This window comes from Vicugna pacos, chromosome 12, assembly GCF_048564905.1.
Source record: "Vicugna pacos chromosome 12, VicPac4, whole genome shotgun sequence".
Taxonomy (NCBI): Eukaryota; Metazoa; Chordata; class Mammalia; order Artiodactyla; family Camelidae; genus Vicugna; species Vicugna pacos.
Window position 1 is genome coordinate 10618314 of NC_132998.1, and position 26928 is coordinate 10645241.

At 52.3% G+C, this 26928-nt stretch overlaps 1 protein-coding gene across 2 annotated transcripts; it reads left to right on the plus strand.

Annotated features, from left to right (window-relative positions):
- Positions 1-9974: 9974 nt before the first annotated feature.
- LOC102525527 (keratin, type II cytoskeletal 74) lies at positions 9975-17904 on the plus strand. 2 transcript variants are annotated; one of them, XM_015238146.3, is made up of 9 exons: positions 9984-10564; positions 11177-11391; positions 11828-11888; positions 12383-12478; positions 12957-13121; positions 14344-14469; positions 15514-15734; positions 16202-16236; positions 16695-17904. In XM_015238146.3, the coding sequence occupies exons 1-9, from the start codon at positions 10094-10096 to the stop codon at positions 16898-16900; spliced, it is 1596 nt and encodes a 531-aa protein (XP_015093632.3). In that variant the 5' UTR covers positions 9984-10093; the 3' UTR covers positions 16901-17904. The 2 variants fall into 2 exon arrangements, with proteins under 2 accessions (XP_072828854.1, XP_015093632.3); XM_072972753.1 differs by lacking the exon at positions 14344-14469 and having other exon boundaries at positions 9975-10564.
- Positions 17905-26928: the final 9024 nt, after the last annotated feature.

Consider the following 26928-nt stretch of genomic DNA (forward strand, 5'->3'; position numbering starts at 1 on the left):
GACGCGCCTCCGGGCAGGCTTGGGGTTCCCAGCACACCGGGGCGCCTCTCCACAACGGCCTGCAAGACAGGAGCTATCATCCCCGACACCAAGAGGCTCAGGCCGCTGAGATCAAGGAGCCATCACCCAGGACTGTCAGGCGTTCGAGCTTCGGAGTGGCCTCCTGTTCCCCTTCTCAAAAGCTCCCACAGTGTCCCACCCCACCTGCCTCCTGTTGCCAGAGCGATCACTCCTTTCTTTTCCTTTCCTCCTGACTCTCCTGCCTACCCACCACCTGGTCCTGTTCCCCTACACCGGCCCTGCTTTCCTCTTTTTCCAGCCAATTCCTTTCCACTATAAGTTGGAGGCCTGCACGTTCACCTTGTGGGTCTGTGTCTGTTATGTCTGCAGAGCAGTGGCTCACTGGACCAGGCTTTAGCGAGCGGGCCACGGCTCTGGCCCTGGGAAGACTGGAGCAAGCAAGCAGGTGCACACAGCCTGTCCTCACAGAGCTCCCAGTCTCTACGTTAGACAATAAAACTAAGCAACCAGCAAAGAGACACACGACACACTGTCAGGTAGTGATGGCGGCTGTAAGAAAGATTAAGTGGAGTAAGAAGGGTGCTCTTTGAAGCGCATGCGTGTTTCTGTAAGACTGTTTTCTCAGGAGCATTTAGCACCATTGCCTTGAGCAAGGTGCAAAACAGGAGAGTTGAGGGCGAGCTCACCTTCCAAGGATAAGCCTCATATGAGGGTGGCATTCAAGGCCCATGGCCCCTTCTCCGCCCCATCATTCTCCAGCCTCACACTCCAGTCTTCCTTCCTGCAGGCCAGGGCTTTTCACAGCCCAGGACCTTGGCAAAGATGACTTTTCAACCTCAGATGCCCACTTTCCATTTACTGACAGCCACACCTCCTTTGTGGCCCTGCTGAAATGCCGCCTCCCATGGGCATGCATTTTCTGTTCCCCCCAGGTGGACTCCTTCAAGTTATCCAGCATTAAATGGGAAGGAACATTAGAGCTAGTGGCCCAACCACTCCCCCAAGGCCTCCACTTCATAGGCGAGCAAAGGGCGGCCCGGATGGCTAAGTGCTCTGCCCCAAGTTCACAGCGCTGGTGAGCAGCAGGGTGGGGATTGGGGCCCTGCACATCCACAGCACTGTTCCCGAACCTGGATTACAGTTGGTGCTTTATTTTCCTGGTGTCACATTAGCTGTGCACATGTCTGTCCCCTCCTCTCACCCCTCACAGCCCCTCCCTCTATTCCAGGGCCCTCTGTCTGGCTCACAGGCTGCACTCGGTTTGCCGCAGGAAGGCATAGAGTCCACTCTTCTAGGCACGATGCCTCATTGCCTGTCAAAGTTTTCGCTGTAGAGGAGAGCTGAAAATATGAAAATGGATAACGGAAATGCCTAGAATATAGTTTGCAGCCGATAGATGTTAGTTGTTATTATAATAATTACTATTAATGCGTGTTCATGGGGACTTTTGTGTTTGCCCTCTGTGCTCTGGGTCGGGCACAGTCCTGCTGTGGAAAGTTGGCTCCGATGGACTAAGTGCAGGGCCAGGACCAGCACTGGGTCTGTTCATTGACACACATTCCCATTCAGCCACCAACTGCTGATTTCCAAGCAGAAAGAGTGACTCCCCGGTGCCTGTATTTTGTGCATCCACTGCCCTCTGCTGTCAGCCCCAGGTACTGCACCTTCCATCTCTGGCTCTGGAGGAAAGATTTTTCCCTAAAACGGAGAGGGTGTGGGATGAACTTGGAAAGGATTTGTGCCCACCAGCAGAGCTGCCAGCTGGAGGGGATGCTGTTTCCCTCCCTGGCATGCTCAGGCTGGTCTCAGCAGCCATGTTGCCCTGGTCCTGACTCCTGTCTCCCCCACCTCTCTCTCACAGAATTGCCGTGGGGGCTGGCGCTGGTGTTGCTGCTGCCTGAACCTCCTCAGCGCTAGTCAGAGAATTCAGGGCTTTCAGATAGCTCTTCCACACTGGACACCTGAGAATCTTGGTGCTGATTCAGAGGTCCTGGGAATGAGAGCCCCCATCCTTCAGCAATACTGCCTCCCAGCCCCACCTGCACTGTGTGCAAACTCCTGTCCTGGCTGCAGGGGTGGGGTGGGGGGAGAGCCTCTGAGGTGTCTCTCTCTCTCTCTCTCTAATGCAGTGGATGGTCCAGGTATGGAGGCACTGGCGAGGCACAGCCAAGGGGCTACAGAAGGAAAGGATCAGAACTGCATATGGTCTGGGAAGGCTTCCTGGAGGAGGTGCAGGGGTCATGACTTGTTGGAGACTGGGAGAGTCTTAAAGACCTTTTAGGTCACATTTGGCAGCTGCTCTGAGGTTTGAGCTGCCCTTTACCGGCTGCCTCCAGTTTCCCTTCCAGGGCCTCCACCTCTTCTGCCACCTCAGGTCTACAGCTGCTGGTAGGATGATCAGTCTGTCTCTGGCACCATCCCTCAGCCCTTGCACTCACGCTCGGCAGGTGCTTCATGGACTAGCAGAGACGCTGAGGGTCTCTCCTCTCCGGCAGACCCATTTCCACTGCCCCGGCCACCCCTCCCTCCCTGGTGGGTATCCATCCACATTACACCCCTGGTAGATCTGGTCCCTCTCAGAGGCTCATTGCTATAACCCCTCCTTCTTACTGCACATCCATCCATCTCTAGGAGGGCTGTCGGGGAGTCCAGATCCTTTCTGCTGGAACTCCAGTTGCAGCACTAAGCTCCAGGTTAAAGCTGTTCCCAACTCAGCAGACCTGAAAGAACCATGGCTCAGTGGATCCAGGCTGGAAGGGACCTCTGAGTAGGAATTCATCCAGTCTGTAGGGACATACACTTTGCGGGCAGCAAGAGTTTGTTCCTTTCTCCATTTATAACGTGGGCAAATCAGTCTCCCTGCTCCTCTGTCTCCTTGTGTATAAAGTGGGAAAATAAGAGTATTTATTTTGCAGGATTGGTGTGAGGATGAAATGTACAGAGCAAGCCCTCAACCAATGATCTACCATGTCTACACCTGCGTCAGGCTAGCTTCCAGCTCAATTCCGATCCCAGGCCAGCAACTCTTCCTGCTTTCTCCCACCCCACATCCATTTCCAGAAGGTTCTCTCCCATGGCTGCTGGTCCCTCTCGGCCCTCTCCTTGGCTCTCTGCTTTGGCATGCAGCCCCCCACCTTGCTCCATGCTACCCCTCTCTTTCCTTCCCCTTAACTGGGAGCCTGTGTGCCCCGGTCCTCTGTGCTCGCTGGCTCAGACTTCACACTGCTCCTGGTGGCTCTCACCCTCCCCCATCTCTGATCTGCAGGATCTTTTCACAACCAGACTCCTGAATCCACAGCTGTGTGTCACACCTTGTAGCTGAGACATAACATCCTACTTGCTTCAGTAGGGGGCCCATGACTCTGGGGAGATGGGGGCTTGGTCCCTGGGCCTCCTTCTCCGCAAGGGAAGATGGATGAAACTTTTCAAAGGGGCTCCAGCTGTGGTCTCAGCTCTAGATGGGGGAGCTCAGAAGTCAGGACCTCAGGCGCCAGTGTTATCACATGCTGGAGCCCCTAAATCTGGGGCAGGCTTACATCCTGGAGGGTGGTGCTTCCGCAGAGCAGGGAGGAGGTTCCTTGTAGCCAGCAGGTAACTCATCCCTTCCACCCAGGCTGGCGCTGGATGGAAATGCCTGTCGTGGGTCCATGGAGGGCTCTGACTAAGCTTCTGCCTCCAGCCTTGGGGCTCATCCTCCACCCGCTCCACCCTTTGGCTCCTCCCCTCAGGACCAACCCCTCCCTCCCCACTGCCCAGTTTTTTCTAGCTTCCTTTTCCTAAAACACCACTTCTTATTTCTTATGCTTCTTTCTGCACATCCTACTTTCAGATTCCCTCCCAGTTCCAACCTTGCCTGTGGCCATCCAGGCCCCTTGGTGCTTCTGCCCTGCCTGCGTGTTCCTTGCTTTCTCCTGTCCCTCTCCTAACTCCTGTCCCCCCGACACCAGAGGCAGATGCCCCCCAGCCCCAGCCCCCTCTGGCTTCTCCCTGCAGGATGGGGTGAGGGTGGGCCGCTCCCTCCCGCTTGGACAGGGCTGCGTGGTGCTCGAGTGGGAGATGCAGGGCATGCCATTAGTGATGACTGGCTTAATTACCGCCCGCTGCGCAGCCCTCTTGTTTGCTTTGGAAATGGGCAAAGGAAGAGGCAGATCAAGCATGAGACTTCATAGCCATGATCAAAAGATTAAGGCATTTCCCTCAGCCTCCTTGTTCTCCTTCCAAAAAAAGAGTCACTTGATAAAGGGGTTTGGGGATCAGAAAATGCCTTACAAACTTCTTCCAGAAGCGGCTGGGGTAGGGGTGGGGGTCTGAGGTTAGGAGATGGAGGACATAATAAGGGCATAGGGGTTGGTGGTATTTTGAAAAGAGCAAATTGAAGCAAACGTGTCCTTCCCAGAGCAAGACGGGGCTTGCCTCCACATACCTCTGTGCCTTTGAGCTGAGGAAGCTCCCGCCGATGACTAAGCAGGGGGTGGGGTGGAGTTGTAAAGACTCCAGAGAGCTTTTCTCTCTCAAAAAGGAGAGAAAGAGAACTAGAGTACGGAAGGGCTGGGGGTCTGTCTGGTCCTCAAAGGCTTAGGAACCAGAGTAGGAAGACAGGGTGAGAACTGAGAATGAGAAGCTTAGTGAGGCACACCCAGGGGTGCTGAAGGCAAAAGACACGTAGGCTGGGGATGTGGAAAGCTAGTCTGCAGATCCCAAAGGCAGAGGGAAGCTGGGCTGGGCCGAGCTCCCAGAGGACAGAGCCTGCAGTGGGCAGCGGTGGGAGCCAGGGACCATCACTGTCCCCCAGGGGCTCAGAGAGGAAAAGACTTGGGACTGGAAGACAGAGCTCAGGCCTGGAGAAGCAGCGAGAGCTGGGTGGCGGGGTGGGGATGCAGGGAGCCAGGACTCTGATGACCCTCGCCTTGGGAGGAGGGGGAATCTGGTTACCGGCTCCAGTTCACCTCTATGTCATGATTCAGGCAAGGTTGTGAGCAGCACCAGGGCCTGGCAAGGGGGCAGATGGGTGCTGAAATCCAGCTGTACACCCCGGCAAAGGGCTGCATCTGCCCAGAAGAGGCGCCTTTTTGTAACTGGCACAAAGGCGCTGTGTAAGGGCCCTGCAGCCACTTGGCTAAACTGTGCTGACGTTTGTCTCTTGAGGAGGGCAGGCTGGTCAGGCCCTTCAGGAGCTGGACCGCAGCAGGGAGAAAGGAAGAGATGCTGATGCTGAGGGGAGAACGTGGGGAAGGCCCGAGACTCAGAGATGGGGCTTGCGGACACGTGCCGTGAAGGGCCAGTAGAAAGTTCTTTGAGGCCAGTGGTGATAAGGGAACCATCGTTAGGTTTCCAGTCACTAAATATCCCCTGCTAAGTTTTAATAAATAGAGGCTTATTACACAATGTCTTCTACACTGACGTGGCACCAAGAAGTGGAAATTTTGACCATGCTGACTGCCCTTCTGCGTTTTCACCCAGCGTGGCGCCTTGTAACAGAGCGGGACTTGAATAAATGAGAGTGGAAGTGAATCTGATGGATGGCATCCGGCTCCCTGTTTTCTTAATAATCTGGAGAGTTCGTGTTCACACGTGTGTTGGGGATGGGAGGAAATGACTAGTAGGGATGGAGAGAGACCAGGGAATGGCTTGAGTATTTAAGTTTTACTTGGAGCGATGTTACTTCAGCGACGCCCATAAGCTACTGGAGAATTTGGGACTTTCTACTCTGCAGTATGGTGGGTGATGTTAACGTGATCAGCCATCCAGGTTCTCCAGAACTGTCCAGCTTGTAGCCTGGAAAGTCTCATATCTTGGAAAACCCCTCAGTCCCAGGCAAAGTAGGCTAGTTGGTCACCCTACAAAACAGTCTTTAGCTGCTCTTGGTCTGGGGTGCTTGCCCTCACCTTCTGTGCCCAGGCTGCCCCTCTCCCTTCTTACAAACACTGAACTTTCTGCTTCAGTCTCTGCACATCCTCTCCCACCCGCTGTGCCCCCAGCCATGTGTCTTGGCCTCAGATTTCAGGTGCATGTCCCACCTGCTGTTGAACTGGATAACCCAGGACTCAGAGAATTTCATAGAGAGAGGGGGGAAGAGCAGGTGAAATCTCTTGTTTAGGCTAGCTAACTTTTGACAAGGATGGAAAAACAGGCTCCTTTCAAACTGGTTCAGACAGGCTGAGAGTATGAGGTTTCTGCTCTGAGCTCATTGTCAAAGGGAAATCAGACAACTCAGGTTTCGGGTCCTTTCCCTTTCTAAAGTGCCATGATTTACCCCCAAGTCTTAGTACCCTTCAAGCTTCCTTCAAGAATCCTTCAAACTTCTGTCCATTAATGACCTTGATCTACAGAATGCTGGTTCCCTTGACTGTGTCCAGGAAGAGTCAGAAGACCAATGGACTAGAGAGAAAAGACTTTGGTATCCGTTCTCAAACTAAGCAGACGTGACGTCAGTTATGTTCATTTGGCATTATCCATGGTACTGCTTTTTATTTACCTCCAGTGTGGTGTGCAGAGTGGGACTCTTTGCCTCCATGGAAATCCTTAACCAAGATGGCGGGAGATTATGGTGCACAGGGGCTCAGGTAGCTCGGGGCTCCCTCAGGTACCTGCCTCCCCCACAGTTCTCCTCATGCAACACAGAGCCTGCTCTTTCATCTAGAGCACAGGCTCTGTGAAGTTTCTTCCCTGGAGGACCCTCACGTGATTCCGCAGTGTCTGCAGGGAGGCCACTGTCTTGGCCCACTCCACCATCTTTCTCCCGTCAACCTCTGCTCTCCAAGTCAAATCTTCCCCTCCAGTCCACCTGGGCTGCTCACCACCTCTGGGATGCTCTGTGTACCTGTCCAATCTGGCCCACCCTCCACTTCCCAACCCCTACCTCAGAGAGCCCAGTGTATTTTATTCTGATTTTTAAATAAAATCAGAATTTCAGTAACAGCTTGTCTGAGTCATTCATTTAAGCACATAGAGTTAAATCGTAGCAATAACAACAGCAAAACAACTTTCACATACTTATATTTTGCCTCCTCTGGTTCGATTTCAACATTTTAGGAAGAAGGGGAGTGTCTTAGATGTTTCTCTCTCCATGTCTAGCATAGAGCAATTCACGTAGTAGCGCTCAATTTTCTACTTATTGAGTGAACCTATCTCTTCAAGCCTTGGAACACTCATTAGTCCAATGAACTCAATGACCGGGGTGTGGAGTGTGATGACTAATTAAAGGGTAGCTAACACCGTGAAGACTGGAACTGTCAGAGATCCTACTGTGCAGGCCAAAGGCAATTTTCTGCAATTAAATGCTCTAGGAGGGGTATCTGTGTTGGTCATGGTCACACTGCTGTCTGGAAATCCCCCTCAGTCTCCTCTTCTTGCTTCAGTGTCACCGCCACCACCACCACAGCCATCACCATCATCACCATCACTAGACCCTTACTGGCCAGCCCAGTGCAGGGCCAGACACACCAAGGCATTCACTGAGTGCTCACAGACTGAGGTCAAAGAGCACCAGGACCCCCAGCCCTGGCCCTGGCTCTCCCCAGGACGGATGGGCTCAGCTCCTTCTGTAGCTTTTCCTGGGCACCTGACACTCTGCTTTCTATTTACTCTAAGTCTTCTCCAGCCTGGAAGATCCAGCCTCATGCCTTACCTGTAAATGCTCTTCTGCGGATGTCCCTGCTAAGGGGTCTGGCTCCCCTAGCAGACTGGGGCTCACACTCAGCCAGGCAGCGAGGTGCAGACTTGGTCCAGGAGACTCCGATCAGCAGAACCATGCGGATTTCCCCTTTGGGGCCCCTCAGTGAAGGCCCAGCTACTGGGGATTCTAGACTAAAATAGCCCCCCATCCAAGTGAGTTTTTCTCCCTCTGCCCATCCCCGTTTTGACTGCCTTTCTCTCTGAACCCGACTGCTGTTTTGTCTAGAGCAACCACTTTACATAAGTCCCCAGTTCAGAGGCAACTTCCTCTCCTCCTCCTGTCATCAGCTCATCTCAACAACAGATGGAAACGTGAGCACAGGGACTCAGCCCGTGACTGCCGCGCCTGCCTCCTGCATCAGACAGTCTTTGCATCCATGGCCGTAACTCTTACCTCCATCACAGAATGAACGACATGGTGATGGTTAGGGATGTGGACTTTGAAGCCAGACACACTGGCTTTCCAGTCCCAGCTCCGATTTGCTAGCCGAGTGAGCTTGGGCAAGCTCCTTAATGCCTCTCAGCCTCAGTTTCTTCAACTGTAAAGTGACATTAGTGACAAGAGGACTAAATTAGAAATCCCGGCAGTGCTCAGCACAAGGCCTGGCACACCCGACATGAGCAATCAAAGCTGACTCTTTGTTGCCACTGTCACTACTGTCACAGTGGATACTGGCGCTGCCACCATTGCTACCATGACTGCAAGTCATACTTCACCCCCCGCTGCCGGAGAGCGCCTAGCCCGCCAGCCCCTGCCATGAGTGTCGTTGGGGGATAAGCCTTCTGGATGTCCCTAAAACCCCATCAGAGTTAGCCTCTCCTCCTCAGCACACCTCTGATCCTTTGTTCCCAACAATCATCTGTTAGTCTACAGCTTAGACCTGGGATTGAGTTCTTTGTGTAGATTCTGCTCACTGCTCTGCAGGCTCCTTGGAGGCTGGGACCTGATGTTAGTCACTGTCGTCAAGGGTTTTCATCGTTTGCTGACATTCATTCAATAGCACTTGTGATCTGGCTTAGAAAACCGTAAGAAACCACTTCAGTTTACACCCTCGCCTGCCCTACAGTAGGCCTTGCTGGGAAGGCTGGGAGACATGGCCCCTGGAGGAGTTTTCTTGCTGCCTCTGGGGCTGTAGGGAGAACACTGGACAGGAAACCCTCAGATGCAGTTTCCAGGCAAACGCTCATCCCCTCTGCCCAGCTCACGGCCCCCTCCTCCCCTCCCAGGAGGGGAAAGGTTGTCTACTATCATTGGCCAGTCCAGTGGGTCAAACCTCCCGAATTTAGTTACCCAGAGTGGTCAGAACAAGCAGATGTCTGTTTTTGAAATGATTTTTTAACATTTCACCTCACCAGGACGATCTGAGCTAAAGGACTTGTTTTGCCTGTCCCCAAACTAAGTGGCTTCCTAAAGCGGTCAAGAAAGTGACAGAACAGCCACCCTGAACCCAGAAGTGAGACTTAGGGGCTCCTGTACCTTGGTTCCTGGGCTTAGAGTGTTTCCCTAGGGAGCTGGGGGGAGATGTTCTCCCCCGGGAGAGTCAACGTCCCAGCTCCTGGGAACGCTGCATGGCCCGACCTCCTTGGAAGGGGCAGATAACCTCGTCCAGGAGAAAAAAGTCAGCTGCAGAGAGTGGTGGCTGCCTGAAAAGTTTCTCACCATTGACAAAGCAATGTCAAGGTGACGGCCACCCAGGTCCTGCCCAGTACAGAAAGCCCCGATGGTCCCCTGCTGGGGGGGCATGCAGACCCCATGTGGCCATTCCACCCTCTCCCTTGGCTCTGTTCCATTGCTAGGCAGCTGTAGTCTTTACAGACCCAGTCAATGAACCCTGGAACTTCCTTCTTGGATCTAGATCTTTGAAGACAGCCATTGTGTCCTTTCTGAGTCTCCTCTTCTCCAGCGCTAACACCCCAGTTCCTCAACCAGACCAGATACTAGGGAGCTGGGTTCTCCGGGGAGGAGAGCTGGGGTTTTCTGATAAGCCCTCTTTGGACAAAGGCAGGCATTTCCCCTGCTTCTTGCTAATAGATAAGCAAGAAAGACGCAGCCCTGGAAAAATAAAAGTAGGCGATCTCTGAAGGGGATAACTCTCCAGGCCCCTAATTAGGAGCGCAGATAAATGCCTGATTAGACCGCTCCGGTCTGCAAGGGCAGCACATCCTGCTCGCCGTCAAAGCACTTTGTTGCTGCATAGGGCTTGGAGAGCTGCATTCCACAAATGGCCCACGGCCCCGGGCCCTTCAGCAGGAGGCAAGGAGATAGTGGAGGGACGCCCTTTCCGGCGTCCAGGGATGGACGGGATAAAAGGAAGCGGCGCTCCGGGCGCCCCATCGAGCGTTCTCTCTCCATTGGTGACTGTATTTCTCCAATTCCATCAACTCCATCTTTGCCACCATGAGCCAGCAACTGAGCATCAAGTCTCGTGGCGACAAGGGTGGCTTCAGTGGGCGCTCGGCAGTGGTGCTGAGGAAGGCGGTGGGCAGTGCGCCTTCTTACCGTGCAGCTGGCAAAGGAGCAGGGGCTGGCTTTGGCAGTCGAAGCTTCTATGGTCTCAAAGGGAATCAGTGTAGTTCCCTCAGCGTGGCTGGTGGCGGTGTTTGGACTGGAGGTTACAGCTTCGGGCTTGGCTCTGGGTACGGAGAGGGCCAGGCCAGGGGCTTTGCTGGCAGCATGTTTGGCAGTGTGGTCCTGGGGCCTGTGTGCTCATCCATGTGCCCACCTGGGGGCATCCACCAGGTCACCGTCAACAAGAGCCTCCTGGCCCCGCTCAACGTGGAGCTGGACCCCGAGATCCAGAAAGTGCGGGCGCAGGAGCGGGAGCAGATCAAGGCACTGAACAACAAGTTTGCCTCCTTCATTGACAAGGTGGGTCTCACAGAAGGATAAGACGGTCTGGTGAGATGTGAGTGATTCCTTGCTGCCTGGGAGTGCCCAGGGCACTGTGGGTGGAAAGGTTGATGCTGGACCTCAGGAAGGGCTCCCTGATCAGAACAGGAAGAACAGAACTGTGAGCTGGGTAGCACAGAGGAAGAAGTGAATGTGTTGCTTTCTTTGGGGATTTTACAGTGAAGGATGGGAAATTGGCCAAAGGGTAGCCCTACCTTGAGAAAGAAGCCATGGAACTCCGGAGGGCAGCTGCATGCATCTCTAGCTCTTTAAAGAAGATGAAAGGCTGACAGAATCAGCACTATTCAGAGGGAAGGGCTCATGGTGCAGAAGAAACACCTAGCTGAGACTTAGGAAGTATCTCTGGGTCAGGCAAGAGAAGAATGTGTGGAGTCTCAGTCTTCAGTGAGTTTTCAGTGATTGGTTTTGTCCAAAAAGTTATGGAATGAGCACTTGTAAAGGATCTAGTTTGCCTGGAATTCCGTGAGTAGAGAGTCAGGACTGGAGCCAACAACTTTAGAAAAATCTGTATTACCTGGGGAGGTAGTGGTGTTTGTCCACAGGACACGGCATCATCCACTGTGGTACCAGGTGCGGTTCCTGGAGCAGCAGAACCAGGTGCTGGAGACCAAGTGGGCGCTGCTGCAGCAGCTGGACCTGAGCAACTGCAAGAACCACCTGGAGCCCATCCTCGAGCGCTACATCGGCAACCTGCGGAAGCAGCTGGAGGCGCTGTCCGGGGACAGGGTGAGGCTGGACTCGGAGCTGGGGAACGTGCGGGACGTGGTGGAGGACTACAAGAAGAGGTGAGCGGGGACCACCAAAGGTCATGGGTCATGGTCCCAGGGCTCCTGCACTCACTCAATCTCTGTGCCGCTTATTGGGAGGGGAGCGAGCACCAGGGTCAGGGGCTCACAGCCCCCCTCTGGCTGCGGGAGAAGGACCCCACCTGTCTGGAGAGGACTTCCTATCTGGGTGATAGGAGGGAGTTCTATGCTTGTTGATCCACTGATTGGTTCAGTGGCCAGTTTGAGGCATTTGCATGTTGTCCTAGGATCCAGAGAGTGGGATGGAAATGAGGCAAGTCAGGGACAGAGGATGGCCATCAACGGCCTCTGCAGTGCTCACCTCCAGGAGGTCCTGCGAGACCCTGAATCTCGAGCACTTGCCTGGCCAGGGGGAAGAGGTGGTCACTTGGCCGAAGGGGCAGAGGCCTCTGCTATCTTCTCTCCTTGCCGACAGGTACGAGGTGGAGATTAATCGGCGCACAGCAGCTGAGAATGAGTTTGTGGTGCTCAAGAAGGTAAGGGAGAAAAGAGCCTATGGGTTTCGGTCTCTCTTGTACCCCCATCCTAACCAGCCCTGCTCAGGACTCCAGCCCCCGTCTCCTGGGGAGGGGCTGGTACGTAAAAGGGGAGGGAGTCATATTTCGGCCTCTAGAAGTTGGAAAGGCAGGACACACACCCAGGAAATGGATAGTGACAGACAGGAGAGAATTCTGGTCTGGGAATCAGGAGACTCTGGTCCAGCTTGACCTTCCTGTGTGACTTGAGGAAACTCACTCTACCTCTCTGAGCTTTGTTTTCTCTAGGTGTAACAGAGGAAGAGCTGGTCTTCTTTCCCTATTCCCAAAGATGCAGTGAATCTAAGAGAAAAGCAGTATTGAGGGATTGTATTCATCAACATGCTTCCTTCTGTGTGCAAAAATTAGGAAATCAGATAGCTTTGGGAGCAGGGGCAGGCAAGCTGATGGGATGAGGATTGTATTGACTGATGGTTCTGGGTGCCTCTTGGCAGGATGCAGATGCAGCCTACACAGCCAAGATGGAGCTTCAGGCCAAAGTGGACTCTCTGGACAAAGATATCAAGTTCCTCAAGTGCCTGTACGATGCGGTGAGGACACTCCTACCCCTCCCACACCCTGCCCTTTCCATCTGAGGGCTTCACCTGGCTCTTCCAGGGAGATGCCAGCAGGAGGGGTTTAGGATAAAGAGAATGAAAGATGGTTTGATGGTAGCGTGCAAAATTGTGCACTAGGAGACCATGGGAGTGTAGGGTTCTGGCCCCCAGAGGCCATACACACAGGAGACAATCCTCTCGGGGCCACGTTAATGACCTTGCCCGCAGGCAGGAAAGAATGAACCATGACATCCTGCTAAAGCACAGATTCTTGATTCCGTGAATTGTAGGCAATGCGTCCCACGGCCTGCTGCCCATTTGGGGTGTATCCTGCCGTGTGAGCCTCTTCCTCAGCTCTGACAGACAGATCTCCAGCTTTGGCCAATTCTGCCTGTGGTCACAGGCCCAGAAGACTGAGGGGCAGAGAAAGGAGGTGGGGAGACCTTGACTCTGTCCTCACCTCTCAACTCAGGAGATGGGCCAGATCCAGACTCACACCAGTGAGACCTCCGTCATCCTGTCCATGGACAACAACCGGGACCTAGACCTGGACAGCATCATCACCGAGGTCCGCGCCCAATACGAGGAGATCGCCCTGAAGAGCAAGGCCGAGGCCGAGGCGCTGTACCAGACCAAGGTGGGCACCGGGTGGGTCTCCCTCCTCCACCAGCCCTCCTTTCCTGGGACAGGACTCCTCCACCAGTGAGTGTGAGAGATCCCTAAGTAGATGTGTTGAATGAAAGAAGGGTTATAATCAATGCTTTAACGACATTCTGCTCAAAAAGGATTCTTGGCAGAGACTGGTATCAAAGATAAATCATAAAACTGGTACAGATGGGCATTTCCAACAGAAGGGACAGGCAATCTTCCAATGGAGGAAAAAAGGGAGGTGTTCCTGCTGTAAAACAGGGAATGGGTCATGTCACCATGGGCAGAAGGAGAGTACCAAATATGGAGGCGAAAGGCTGTGACCTGGGGTGGGGCAGGGAGTGAAGACAAGGATGCTGTGAGCTTTCCTCTGACCAGCATGGGAGGACTTCCAAGAGGGAAAAATGGAATTCTAGGAGTCTTCTGGGGAACAGGAGTTACCCATTGAAGTAAAACACTTCTGGGCTGTCACTGAGCAGACCCTTTATGTGGGCACTCTCCAGGGCTTCACACCTGCTCTGCTCTTCACACCTGCTCTGCTCCTCACACCTTCCTTGACATGGCCATTAAATCCCACCAACAGCAAGGATCACAGCTTCCTTGGTCCCCTGTCTATGGCTGTGTTATCCCCTCTCCTCTGGAGGACTGGTCCAGGGAGAGGGGAAGATCTGAGCTATAAGTCCTGAGCCGACAATCCCTCTAGGGTACATGAGGTCCTTGGCCTGGACCCTCCAAGAAAGAGCTACAGGAGGATGGAAATTTCATGGGCCCAGAGACCTCATCTATCTTGCCCACTGCTGTCTCTCCAGTACTTGGAGCAGAACCTGGTCTTTAAAATATGCCTCTGTGAAGAGGTGTTAAATCAGTCGAGCGAGTCAGAATTCTTCTAATGTTTTCAGAAGTGTTCAATAAATGTGAGTTGCTTCTTCCCTTGATCCACCGTAGGAAAGACTGTAGGCAGGGAGATGAGAAAGGAGGGTAGGCCCAGAAAATAGGTTCTACATAGAGAGACAGGTGGGTTTCTTGGGCAGAATCAGCACCAAACAGCTGGAAGGATGCCCAGATCCTGGCTCCATGACCTGCTCCAGGGCCACCTCCCCGGCTCGTTCCGCTGGTGGAAGTATTTGATCAGGACCCTTCCCCTGCCTCGGGTGGGTGGGAGTGGGAGGAACACCTGTCTCCTCACCCACTTCCTGTTTCTGGGAAACCAGATCCAGCAGCTGCAGCAGGCAGCCGGTTGGCATGGTGATGACCTCAAACACACCAAGAACGAGATGTCGGAGCTGAACCGGCTCATCCAGAGGATCCGGTGTGAGATAGCAAATGTGAAGAAGCAGGTGCGCAGCCACCCCGCGGAGACCACCGAGGCTCTGTTTCACTCTCTGTGATGGAGAAACTGGAGCCCTCCCTTAGCAAAAAGCAAATCTCCCCCTCCTGGCTTGGGAACCCCTGGGCCACCCACAGCCCCTCTTCCCCACCCCTGCGGTCGGAGCTGGCACCCTGCTCAGAACTGGGGGGGCCTCAAGCTTATTTCATCTGACTCTGACTGTTTAGATTAGGAAACTGGGCTGGAGAAGGAAAGGGACTTGCCCAGGGTCCCCAGCTGGTTATTAACAGAGCCAGGGTTAGGCTTCAGACTTCCTCTTTCTTTTTTCCATCTTTCTCAGACTTTGGGTGCAACCAACCTGCCCCACGTCCCCTTCAGTTGTGCCCCTCTGAGGTTGGGCCCCACGCCTCCTTCTCCCACTGGACACTCAACATATGTGCAGGGTGTGGGGCGTCCGTCTGGGACCACGTTAAGTTCCTGCCCTCCTGGTCCTGGTGGCCAGTGAGCAAGCCCGCAGATGCAGCTGTCTTGGGTCCCCTGCCCTGCGCTGTGGAGCATTGCCTTTCCACCTAGGGGGTCCTGTCTTACTTGCCATCTGGTTGGTACTTGCCATCCCAGTGCTGCTAGATGCTCGTTAGAACCCAAAGGCTCTGTCTGAGGTTGTGGGTATAATTTCAGACCCTTAACCTCCTGCTCTAAGGGAAACCTCCCTTACTCGTTAGACCAGACCTGAGGAGCATTTAGACAGACCGTCCATGCAGAGTGCTGGAACAGTCCAGAGCCACTCACTCTTGGTGCTAATGATTAGGAGGTGTCCCCTCTGCAAGATGCCCTACAGGCAGGAATCCAACCATAGTGGTGCCTCACCGTGCTGTCTGATCCTTGGAGGCGTCCTGGCTGGGATCTCAGTGTGGTTCTCCAGGACCTGGCAGACTTGGAACCTACAGTCATTGGTGGCCTCCAATGGGGCCCTCCATGGGGATTCTGCTACCTAACCTATAAGATCTAAAAATTATTTTATGTTCCGATGATCTCCTCATTCTTTGCTTTTTAGTGTTCCAACCTGGAGACAGCCATCGCCAACGCCGAGCAGCGGGGGGACAATGCCCTGAAGGATGCCCGGGCCAAGCTGGATGAGCTGGAGGCCGCCCTGCTCCAGGGCAAGGAGGAGATGGCCCGGCTGCTGAAGGAGTACCAGGAGCTCATGAGCCTGAAGCTGGCCCTGGACATGGAGATCGCCACCTATCGCAAGCTGCTGGAGGGCGAGGAGTGCTGGTGAGGGGGTAGGGGAAGGGGAATGCTGGGTGCCAAGGGAGAATGGGCTGTAGGTGGCTCTCCAATGGGCTGAGGGGCCATTTGGGAGGCAAAAAAGTGAAAGACAGCAGTGCTGGTGACATGAACACGGAAGGGATGCTTTGACTGTTGAGCTCAGTTGCAACTTCCTACAAGGGGAGGTCAGACACGAACCATGAAGCACAGGAGGTTGGGTAGTGGAGTGAAAAGAGCCAGTGGGGTCAGATGGATCTCAGTTTCATGACTGGCTTTGCCATATGCCAGCTGTATGGTCCTGGTCTCTGTGCCTCTATTAGCTCATCCATAAAATGGGGATTATAATCTCCATCTTGTGGATTGTTGGAAGGAGAATTCAAATGATAGGCATATAAAAGCAGAAGCCCATAATATTTAGCAGAATCTAGACACTTCCCTGTGGATTTATCTTTCTCTAACTTTTGGAATTACAGGATGTCTGGTGAGAATCCTTCCTCTGTGAGCATCTGTGAGTATGCCTGGAAGCAGGTTGGGTTGGGGATCCCAGCTAGATGGGAAAGCTGGGGACCCTAGGAAAAGGTGATGCCACCTCCACTCATTGTCTCCACCCATTCAGAAGCTTCTGGCACTGTCTTGTGAAGGTTCTCTGACTTCAAAGGAAGCCCATTTGCCTTTTGTCCCAGGGAAGCAGTGCCTGAGGTCATGCACACACCATTTCTTTCCTGTTTTTCTCCTGGGCCCATCGTCATCTTGGACTTGGGAGCCAGATGGCTTTAGAATCTCTAGGAGGGCAGAGACCGTGTCTGTCCTGTGTGGTCCTCATCTCACAGAGCCGACCATGTAACTGGGTCTCGGTCCACCTTTGTGGTGTTTCTTGACTGCTGAGGGCTGCTGTGGGATGAGGCGGGTGGCTCACTGACTGACACTGCTCCCCTCCTTCCCCTGTTCTTGGCTCTCCCTCCCCAGCTGTCAGCAGCAGCAGTACCAGCGGCTTTGGCTACCACCCTGGCTCCTCGGCGAGCGCCAACCTCGGGGCCAGCGCCACGGTGGGCAGCTCCGGCAGTACCCGAGGCGGGCAGACCAGGGCCAAAGGAGCACGAGCGGGAGACCCCGAGGACTCCCAAGGCGAAAGCGCCCCAGTCACCGGCCCGGCCAGGAAAGCCGCTCCGTAAGCCCCAAGTCCCCACTCACCTCAGCACCTGGGAGAAGAGACGCTCCTGCTGCCGCCCTGCCTGAAGATGTCTGCCACGCCCACCCTCCCTCCGAGTCCTGGGACCGCTCGGCCACCTGCACACACCATGGCTTGTCTCCCTGTCAAGTTCTGATTGGCGCCATCACCTCCCCATTTCCTCTGGTCCCGTGCGGACTTTGTGACTGCCCCTCTCCCCTGCTGCCTTCAGCTGGTAGGAGGCTTTGGGGCACAGGCTGTAATTACCTCCTTGGCCCTGGGAAGCTGTGATCATCCCTGGAGAGAGAGAAGAGGAGGGAGGACAGGGAGAAGGAGGGGTGGGGCAGGGGGGTCGGGGTAGTTTCGTTCTGTGCTGCGGTGGAGTCAGCAGTGGTGCACAGGCTTACTTCCGGTGAACCCGGAGATGTGCAACCAAGAGGTGATAGCTGCTCCTCTGTGTTAAGCACCCATTACATGCCAGGCTCCCTGTTTCCATTGCCTCTAATTCTCACCCAATCCTGCAAAGTGGATGCAATCAGCATCCTTGGGACAGATGAGAAGCTCCAGCCTCTGAGAGGCTGCAGAGCTTGCCCCCATCACTCACTGTGTGCCAGGGTCAGGAGTTGAGCCCAGGTAGGGCCGACTCCAGGGTCTGTGTGCTTCCCATGGCACACTCGCGCCTCTTTAACAAAGGGAATGTCAGATTCATGGTTCTTCTGATGAGGGTAGCTGACTTAGGTTGCCTTTCTGTTAGTGGGTATGTGGTTTCTCTTTGGGCCTCTCTCTGGGACTGTGTCCTGTAGAAGCTTCTGATTCTCAATTCCTGTTGCCAGAAGCTGTGTTCAGTGAAGGGAATTTAATCTGTCTCTGGTGGTACCGCCCAGTCCAGAAGTCCTAGCTCTTGTTGTAAATGTTTCTAAGAATGGCAACACCCAGTTCCTCCTTTGCTTAAGTGAAGAACTCTGAATTTCTGCTGTGTATTCAATAAACTGCCCTGGAGTAATGTCAGAGGTGCGATCCTGTCAATGTGTCAATCTCTCCCAATTGCCCAACCCCTGATTATGATGTGCCCCACCCAGAACATGTGCACAAGCCTTTCGGGGAGCCAAGAGGCAGAGCAGAGCATGGAGGCTGCTCTGGAGGTGATCTTAGCCTGATAGGAGAAATGGACAAGTATGCAAAGCCACACACTCATACAAATCAGGGAAGGGCAGCCCAGTGCGGCAGTGCTGAGAAATGATGGAATGGAGAAGCTAAGCAAGGAAGGCTTCCTGGAGGGGGAGGCATTTAATCAAATAACTAGAAAGGTGGGCATATAGACTCCTGGAGACAGAATTTAAATCATACCTCACAATGGGTCTGGGCACAGGTTTTGTGGGCTTGTTTTGGGGGGTGGAGGGAAGGTGGGAGGTCTCAGATTTTCTGAAGTTGGAAGTAGAGCTTTGGCCAGCAGAATTCAGCCCTCTTGTCAGCTTTCTGATCAGTCTTATGGTAAGGGTGTGACCAGAGATACTTTCCCCTGCAGTCCTCCACGAGGTGGGGTCTTGTAAGGGCAGGGCCTCTGGTCCCAAGCTGCCACCTCCATTGACCTCACTGTGCCTTTTAAGTATTAAGGTGTGAAATCTGTGTCTGTCAGGATATAATAAACCTCGGGAAGCACAAGAGCCCAGGAGTATGGCGGGCTTCCTGCCCAAATGCCTCCTTCTGATGTCACTGCTGTCATCACTGTAGGTACTAGGAATAGTGCCTCGGGGTCATGGGGGTTCGGTGGCTGCTCCACCACTAACCAGTCGCCTGTCATGCTCAGAGCGAACCAGTGCTTCTCAACCTTGTGAGTCATGGACCTTTTTGAGTTCTGTTGAAAGCTACGGACTTTTCCTCCTGAAAAGTGTACAGAATTATGTCTGTCTGCACGTTCAGAAATTCACAGACCCCTGAAGTCCATCTGTGGACTCCCTGGGTCTCGTACACCAGGACAAGCTACCCCTAAGGTCTTCCAAGCACTGATGCTCTGCCTTTCCCAAAAGACCAAATTCCTAGTGATCCAGTAAGAGGGGCTGGGGTGAGGGGGTGAGTGGGACCCACACCCTGAAATAATCTTTAGAGGACTCTGTGACCCATCAGTGGATGGTCTCCCCCAGGGTCCCAGTGCAGGCACCCCTTGACTGCTGGGCTTGAGGCCTGAGTGCTGCGCCCAGCCCCGGGTGCGTGGTGAGCGGCCCAGAGCCTGCGGGATGTGCTTTGGGGAATGGAGGTTACACGTCCTGTGCTGGGCTGTTGAGGAGGGCAGAGGGCAGCCCCCTTTATGCAGCTTATCCGCCTGAGAGATGGGGAGTCTTTGTCATCTGGGGCTTAATTAGGATCCTGAGAATTGTGCAGGGTGCCTGTGCTCTTGCTTTAGGACTCAGCTTGGAGGTTCCTTTGAAGCCCAAGACAGAAATCATGGAGGCGGGACCAGTGGCGATCAACTTCAATTCTGTGGGTCAGACTCCAGCGCACAGGGCAAAGAGACCGGAAGGAATGGGCACGTGTGGCAGTGTTGGTAGGAGAGCAGCCCAGGGCAGTGAGGGAGCCCCACACTGTCTACAAGGGTAAGCATCTGGTTCACTTGCTCTGTGTAGACCTCAAGTGAAGATCCCTCTGGGATCTGAGTCATCTGGCCGAATGATGCTCATGCACATCGGTTCTTGTTTTTTCCGTTGCCATTCACACCTTTTGTTATTGGACTTTTACTCTTCCTTTGAGATTCTGTTCAGGTACCCACTCTACGTGGAAGATTTCCTGAACCCCCACGCTGAGCTGAGTGCTTATCTCCTAGGATCTCGCAGTGCGCAATGTTCACCTCCACCATAATACTTCCACAGGTGATTGGGATGATCTCTGTGTGTGACTGATTCCATCACTACCAGATTTGGGGGCCCCAAAGGCAAGGACTGCTCTTATTCTTTGCCGGGCTTAGCAATTTGTAGGCACATGAAAGAGCTTCATCAAACAGACACACATAGAGGATGTTGTTCCTAGAATCTTTCTATCCAGCACAAATGTGTTTAAAAGATTTTGGGGGGTTAAATCCATACACCTATGGCCATTTTGACAAGAATACCAAGACCATTCAGTGCAGGAACAAACAACCTCTTCAATAAATAGTCCTGGGACAACTGGATTTGCACATACAGAAGAATGAAGTTGGACTCCTACTTCACACCGTATACAAAAATTAACTCAAATTTGATTAACAACCTAAATCTAGGAGCTAACACCATAAAACTCTTAAAAGGAAATGTAGAGGTGAATCCTCATGATCTGGGATTTGGCAGTGGATTCTTAGATATGGCACCAAAAGCCCAGGAAACAAAAGAGAAAATGGAGAAACTAGATTTCATCAAAATTAAAGATCGCTGTACATCAAAGGGCATTGCCAAGAAAGCTGACAAGGTAACTTACAGAATGAGAGAAAGTATTTGCAAATCATATATCTGATTAGGGTCTAGTACCTAAAACACAGAAAGAACTCTTACAACTCAATAACAAAAAGACAGACAGCCCAATTTTAAAATGAGCAGAGGAATTTAAGGGACCTTCCTTCAGAGAAGATACACAAACAGCCGACAAGCAGACGAAAAGATGCTCAACGTGATTAGTCATCAGGGAAATGCAAATCCAAACCTCAAAGCAGTGCTGCTTCACGCCCATTAGGATGGTGGCAATAAAAAAATAATGGAAAATAAAAGGTGCTGGTGAGGTGTGGAGAAACTGGAACCTTCGTACATGGCTGGAGGGAATGTAAAATGGTTCAGCCACCGTGGAAAATGGTTGGGCAGTTCCTCTTAAAGTTAAACATAGAAATATCATATAACAGCAATTTCACTCCTAGGTCTGTATCTAAGAGTTGAAAACAGGTGCTTAAACATATGTATGTATGTGCATATCCATAGCAGCACAGTTCACAATAGCCAAAGGTGGAAATAGCCTCTGTGGTCTGAACATGTGTGTCTTCCCAGAATTCATGTGTTAAAATCCCACCCCCAGAGATGATGGTATTAGGAGGTGGGGCCTTCGGGAGGCGCTTATGTCATGAGGGCGGTTGCTAAAGAGAACTGGCAGTCACAATGTCTGTGCCCTGTCTCCTGGAACCCCCTCCGCTCTTTCCTGCCCCTCCTCTCTGCACCTCTCCTTCCGCCTTTGACCTTTCCATTTCCTGATCTTTGTGAACATTCCAAGCTTAGTTCCAAGCATGGTATAGAGTAAGGCTTTAACTGACTCATCCATGTTCATTGGTAGAGAAAGTCACATTGAAACGGATGCTCTGACCTTGAGAAGTCACCTTGTCCATCCTCCTGCCCATGGGAAGTGATAATCTTTCCGGTGCAGCTAAGTAGAACCTCTCCTGCTTTCATGGTCTCAGGGACATTGAATGAGTGAATAAATTTGATTCTGTCAGTTGGTTTCCAGCTGGGAGTCACCACATCCCCCAAGGCTATTATTCTAAAAGAATATAATAAAAACAGGACAATTGACTCATGCTAGTTGCCCCTAATGGGGAGGAACAGAGACATGGACGTCTGAAAGCGATAGCTAAATCAAGATGGGGCCCAGCGTCAGGTGGATTGTCATCAGAAACCTGGGTACTCTCGCATAGACACGTGCTCATCCGCTCAAGTGGATGGCCCAAGTCTATGGAAGGTACTCAAAATACTTAACAACTGGTACAATCAGGCACTAACCCATCACAGTAGGTGTCAGCTACAGACAACCAGGACAGCTATACTAGTCCCTACCAGGTGGACACCATCCTGCTCACGTCTGTGTTCACAGTCACTGGCACACAGACGTGCACCCCCACATGGCCTCTGACACGTGTGGGAGCACGTCTGTCAGCTGGCCAGCAGAACTCACAGTTCATACCACGAGCCCCAACCTCAGAGGGACCTGTTAGATAACTTTAGGCTGGAGGGATGTGCACAGCACCTGGGCGATAGGGTTGTGTGCAGAAAGCTGCAGCTGACCCAGGCAGGGCTGAGGGGAGGTCTCTTAGCAGAGAGGTGTCTTGGTTTGTCTTTTTAAAGATATCTTTAATGAAATTTTTTTTTATTGAAGTGTAGTTGATTTACAATGTTGGTTTCAGGTGTATAGCAAAGTGATTCAGTTATACCTATACATACATACATATTTTTTAAGATTCTTTTCCATTATATGTTATTACAATAAATTGAATATAGTTCCCTGTGTTATACAGCAGGTCCTTGTTGCTTATCTATTTCATATATAGTAATGTGTATCTGCTAATCTCCAATGCCTAATTTATCCCTCCCCACCTTTCCCCTTTGGCAACCATGGTTTGTTTTCTATGTCCATGAGTCTGTTTTTGGTTTGTAAACAGAATTTGTATCATTTTTTAAAGATTCCACATATAAATGAGATCATATGATATTTGTCTTTCTCGGTCAGACTTCATTCAGCATGATAACCTCTAGGTCTATCCATGTTGCTGCAAATGGCATTATTTCATTCTTTTTTATGGCTGAGTAATATTCCATTGAATGTATATATCACACCTTCTTTATCCATTCATCTATCAATGGACATTTAGGTTGCTTCCATGCCATGGCTATTGTAAACAGAGCTGCTGTGAACAGTGGGTGCATGTGCCTTTTTGAATTATAGTTTTCTCTGGACATATGCTTAGGAGTGGGGTTGCTGGATCATATGGTAAGTCTATCTTTAGTTTTTTAAGGAACCTCCATACTGTCCTCCACAGTGGCTGCACCAGTTTACATTCACACCAACAGTGTAGGAGGGTTCCGTTTTTTGGTTTGTCTTAAAGAAAAGAACAAGCCTGCCTTGGTGGGCAGGAGTCTGGGACACCAGCCCAGAGCATGTCATCAGGGAAAAGCATGATGCGTGTGAGAAACACACAATGGTCTTACGAGCACTCCTCACCCAAGTCCTGAAATTGCCTTCAATTGAGCAATTGTCTTCAAAAGAGCAAAGCAGGCTGTGAAGGGGAGTTGGGGTCAGATCCGCTGGCTGGAGGGCCTGGGGCAGGAAGAAGATTTGTGGGAAGAGTAAGTCTGTGCTGGGGAGCTCAGTTTTCTACCCTGTGGTTCAGGTGTCAGAGGGAATGGGAACTGGGCTGTGGGAGGCTAGAGTCGGCTGTGTACACCTGGAACAGGGCAGGCACCTGCACTGGACATTCACACACAAGAAAGCCAGGACCGGGTGAAGGCTGAGGATGCAGATTGCAGTCAGGCTGCCTGGGTTGGACTCTGGTTCAAATCCTGGTTCAGCTGCTCACTAGCTGAATGAATGCGAGTAAGTTACTTAACTTCCTTGTGCCTCAGTATCTTCATCTGTAAAATGGGGATAATAATAGTACCTGCCTCATGGGGCTGTTGTGAGGATTAAATGAGTTCATATATGTGTCGTGCTCAGAGCAGTGTCTGGCAGAGCTCGCACTGTATGTTAGCTATTATTACTATTATTATTATTATTATTACTGTTATTATCACTATTATTTACCAGGTGCCTCCCATTCACCTCAGGGAGTAGGTGGAGTGGATGTTAGTCCCCTCTTTCTTAGAGATGTGGAAACAGAGGCTTAGGAAGTTGGGAGAACTGCCCATGGTCACACGGCAGGACCGGAACCTGGGTCCTCAGAGTCCCAAGTCCACATACTTCGCCAGAGGCTTGGGTGGGGCTAGAGGAAGGAGATGGCCAGCAAAGCTCAAAGGGGATGGTCGCGGCCACGGAGCTGAGAGAGGAGAAAACGAGGGGGATGGGGCTACCCTGGCAGCGAAACGGCAGGATGGGAGCAGAGCTGAGTAGCCAGCAAGACAGCCTTCCTCCCACCTTTATATCCCAGCTCCTCTGGTGAGGTCACTTTTGGCCTTGCCAGCTGCAAACCTGCTGACAGCTATCCTGCCCCCGATGAGTAGCTTTGATTGTGGCCAAGTCCCCCCAGGAACTGCGCACCGTCCAGCTGGCTTGGGGATACGTGCCCTGCCCGCCCGAAATTACAGGAGGATGTAGGGGGATGAGGAGGGGGGCTTGTGAGGGATTCACAGACAACAGGCTCATTTCCTGGGTCCATCTGCTGAGGAGGGTTGGCAGGGCCTGAGCTGATGTCATCCAAACAGACTAGCTCATTCTCTCTAATTTTGGAGACAATTACTTACTCAGAGTACCACCTGCCCTTCTCTCCGTGCCTGCAGCCTCTCTGCATGACCCCTCACTCCCAACTCCTACCCACATGGCAGCTAGATTCTGCTTCCTCAAACATGTATCACTCAGGCTCTGCCTGGCTCCAGAGTCCTCAATGGCTCCCTATTGCTCTCCCTGTCATATGTGCAGCTTGGGATCTAGGATCCCTCTACCCCTTTACTCATAATTACTCCACACTGAAGGGTTTTTTCCTCACAGATGCCCTTCCTCCTGCCAGCCTGGGCTGCATTCACCATTCCTCACTGCCAGTCTACCCAAGTCTTTTTCACTTTAAAGACTGGAATCTAAACCCCTCCTCCAGACAGCCCTTGTGGATTCAATGTCCCCGGTCTTGCCTCTCCTTTGTGCATTCCCTTTGCCTCTCACCCAGCAATCACTCTCTTGGATTGTACCAGATTTTCTCACCCTTCCCTCTCTGAGACCTCCTCTGGAGACTTATCAGACCCCAGAACAATGAGAAGGGGGAGTCAGTGGGTCCTGTTGGAGGCTGTGGAACCACACAAACATGCCAAACTTATCATTGTCCAGAAGTAAACACAAAACCACAAAGAAAGCGACAGATTGTGTAAATGGAATAAAACATTTTGGCCATAAAACCAAGGGCCATACAAATGTAATTTATTTGACAAGGAATTTAAATTTTCCTTGAATCTTCAAGCTAGATATTCCTGATAACTTGAGGATGTGATTCTCTGATCTGACACACTTCCTTCCACCAATTCACAGGTGGGTTAAACTGCAGCTCAGAGATGCCCGTACCTGGCCAAGCATCGCTCAGAATCTGATTCCCACCTCAAAAAGGTGGGAGACCCTGGTACTGCGGAGGGCGTCAGGGAAGATGAAGCTGGAATGTGGGACGTTGTAGATCTCACCCTCTGAGAGGCCTCCCAAAGCTGAGAGCTCTGTTTCCTCCTGCCCCTAAGTCTCCCTGGGTCTCAGTTAAAGTGAGGGCAGGGTCTTTGGAACCTTGGTGACCTGCCACCCTGCCCTGGTTTTCTTCAATCCCTCCCTCCCTCCCTCTTTTCCTCCAGGAAAAACACAAGCACCCCAGGAGCCCCACCTGGGCCCACCCTTCCTGTGGGTGGCCCGGAAGGCCTCTCCTTCCTCTGCTACCATTATCCTCATCAACAACATTGGGTGTTTCATTCTTAATGGTCACTGTCTAATTACCTAGTTTATGCTAAGGTGTTAATGACTTGTTCATAGCTTGATGAGAGGTTTTTCCCAAGGATACCTGTGTTTGGACGGATCCAGAAAGCTCTCTGAGGGTAGAATAATTTGTCTTGCCTCCCTCAGCACTTGGTGGGGATTAAGTGAGTTTTTGATAAAAGGATCAATTCCAACCCACTCCATGTTTGAAAAGGGCTTCCTACCGAGTCTTGTAATGTGGAAAGTACTTATTAGACAGTGTCTATTAGTGTTTCAAATGGTGAATTTTTCATGATCATAGGTGGTCTGAGTGGAGACATTCCTTGAGCTTGGGACCTCTGGGAACACCAGCCCCTCCTGGTCCCCCAACAGCAGGTGTCACTGTATGGGACTGATCTAGACATCCTCTGCCAGAGGAGAGGAAGGAGGGAGAGGAGAGGACAGGCCGATTCCTACATTCTACTTTATGCTCTCCTTTTGGTCATTGATAATAACATTTACGGAACACTGACTATGTACCAGGCACTTACCAAGGCTTTACATGAATTAACACCTGTAATCGTCACAGCCACCCCACATGGAGATTATCCCAGTTAGAATTGGGAAGCTGAGGCTTAAAGAGGTTACGCACTACTGGGTGGTGGAATTCAGGCCCTTAGAACCAGCTCCTGGAGCCTGGGTTCCTGCCTGGCGCCATTCGAGGTGGATGCAAACCCAGGAGCTTCCCCAAAAGGCACCAGCCCTGCCGTTTCGCTGCTGCTCCAACAACTGTCAGTCCTCTCGCACCTAGGAAGGGATGTCCAGAGGCTGGTCATGGGCCCTGAGGGAAGCTATGGAAGGAGGAGTCGAGTGGGGGACATGGAACCCTCACCTAGGCCCCTGGCCCTAGGGAACATGGCTGCCTCCACACAGGTGTCAGTGGACAGAGGGGTTCAGGGCACCGGGAGGACATGAGGCTAAGTCCACGGTTTAAGCAGGATGTTGAAAGAGCAGAAGAATTTGGGTCAGAAGAGATGGGATGAGAAGGTGCTCTAGGCTGAGTAATAATATTTTGGCAAAATTTTGGAGGTATTTGAAGATGAGGCCCATGGGTGACCTGGCCTTGGCCGCAGTAAGGAGCACATCAAACACACAGCCAGCAAAGCCATCGAGGGGACCATGTGAGGACAGGGTTCCACGAGCTGTGACAGCCTTTGGTGCTATAGCACAAGCTCCTGTGTCCCCGGCACTGGGCACAATGACTGGCACACGGTAAGCGCTTCCAGAGGTTTACTGAGGGAGAAGGGGAGGGAGGGAGGCATGCAGTAGGCGGAGGCTGATCTGGGACCCTTCCACTCCCCCCACAAAGGAAGCTGAGATGACATGTGACGTAGCCTTCAGAGGAAGCTCGTGGGAGCTGCCCACAGAGGCACATGCCAAGAACACACTAGGGGCTGAGGGAGATGGGAGAGTAAGATCAGGGAAATGATGACCTGGGAAGACCTCCGGGAAGAGAGCAGGACAGGGGAGCAGCAGAGCAAGAAGGAGACAGGGAGGATGGATGGAAGATGGAGAGGAGGGATGAGGCTGGATGGAGACAGGAGAGGGGAGAGAGAGAAGTGAGGGAAAGAAATGCTGGTGAACCAAGAAGACAAAACAGCAGGGGGAAGGCTGGGGAGGAGC

Excerpts from the sequence above, each read along its gene's own strand:
- LOC102525527 (XM_015238146.3), top strand. The coding sequence starts at position 10,094 with ATGAGCCAGCAACTGAGCATCAAGTCTCGTGGCGACAAGGGTGGCTTC. Across the intron at positions 10,565-11,176 it reads TTGCCTCCTTCATTGACAAG|GTGCGGTTCCTGGAGCAGCA; the intron begins GTGGGTCTCACA and ends CTGTGGTACCAG. Across the intron at positions 12,479-12,956 it reads TCAAGTGCCTGTACGATGCG|GAGATGGGCCAGATCCAGAC; the intron begins GTGAGGACACTC and ends CTCTCAACTCAG.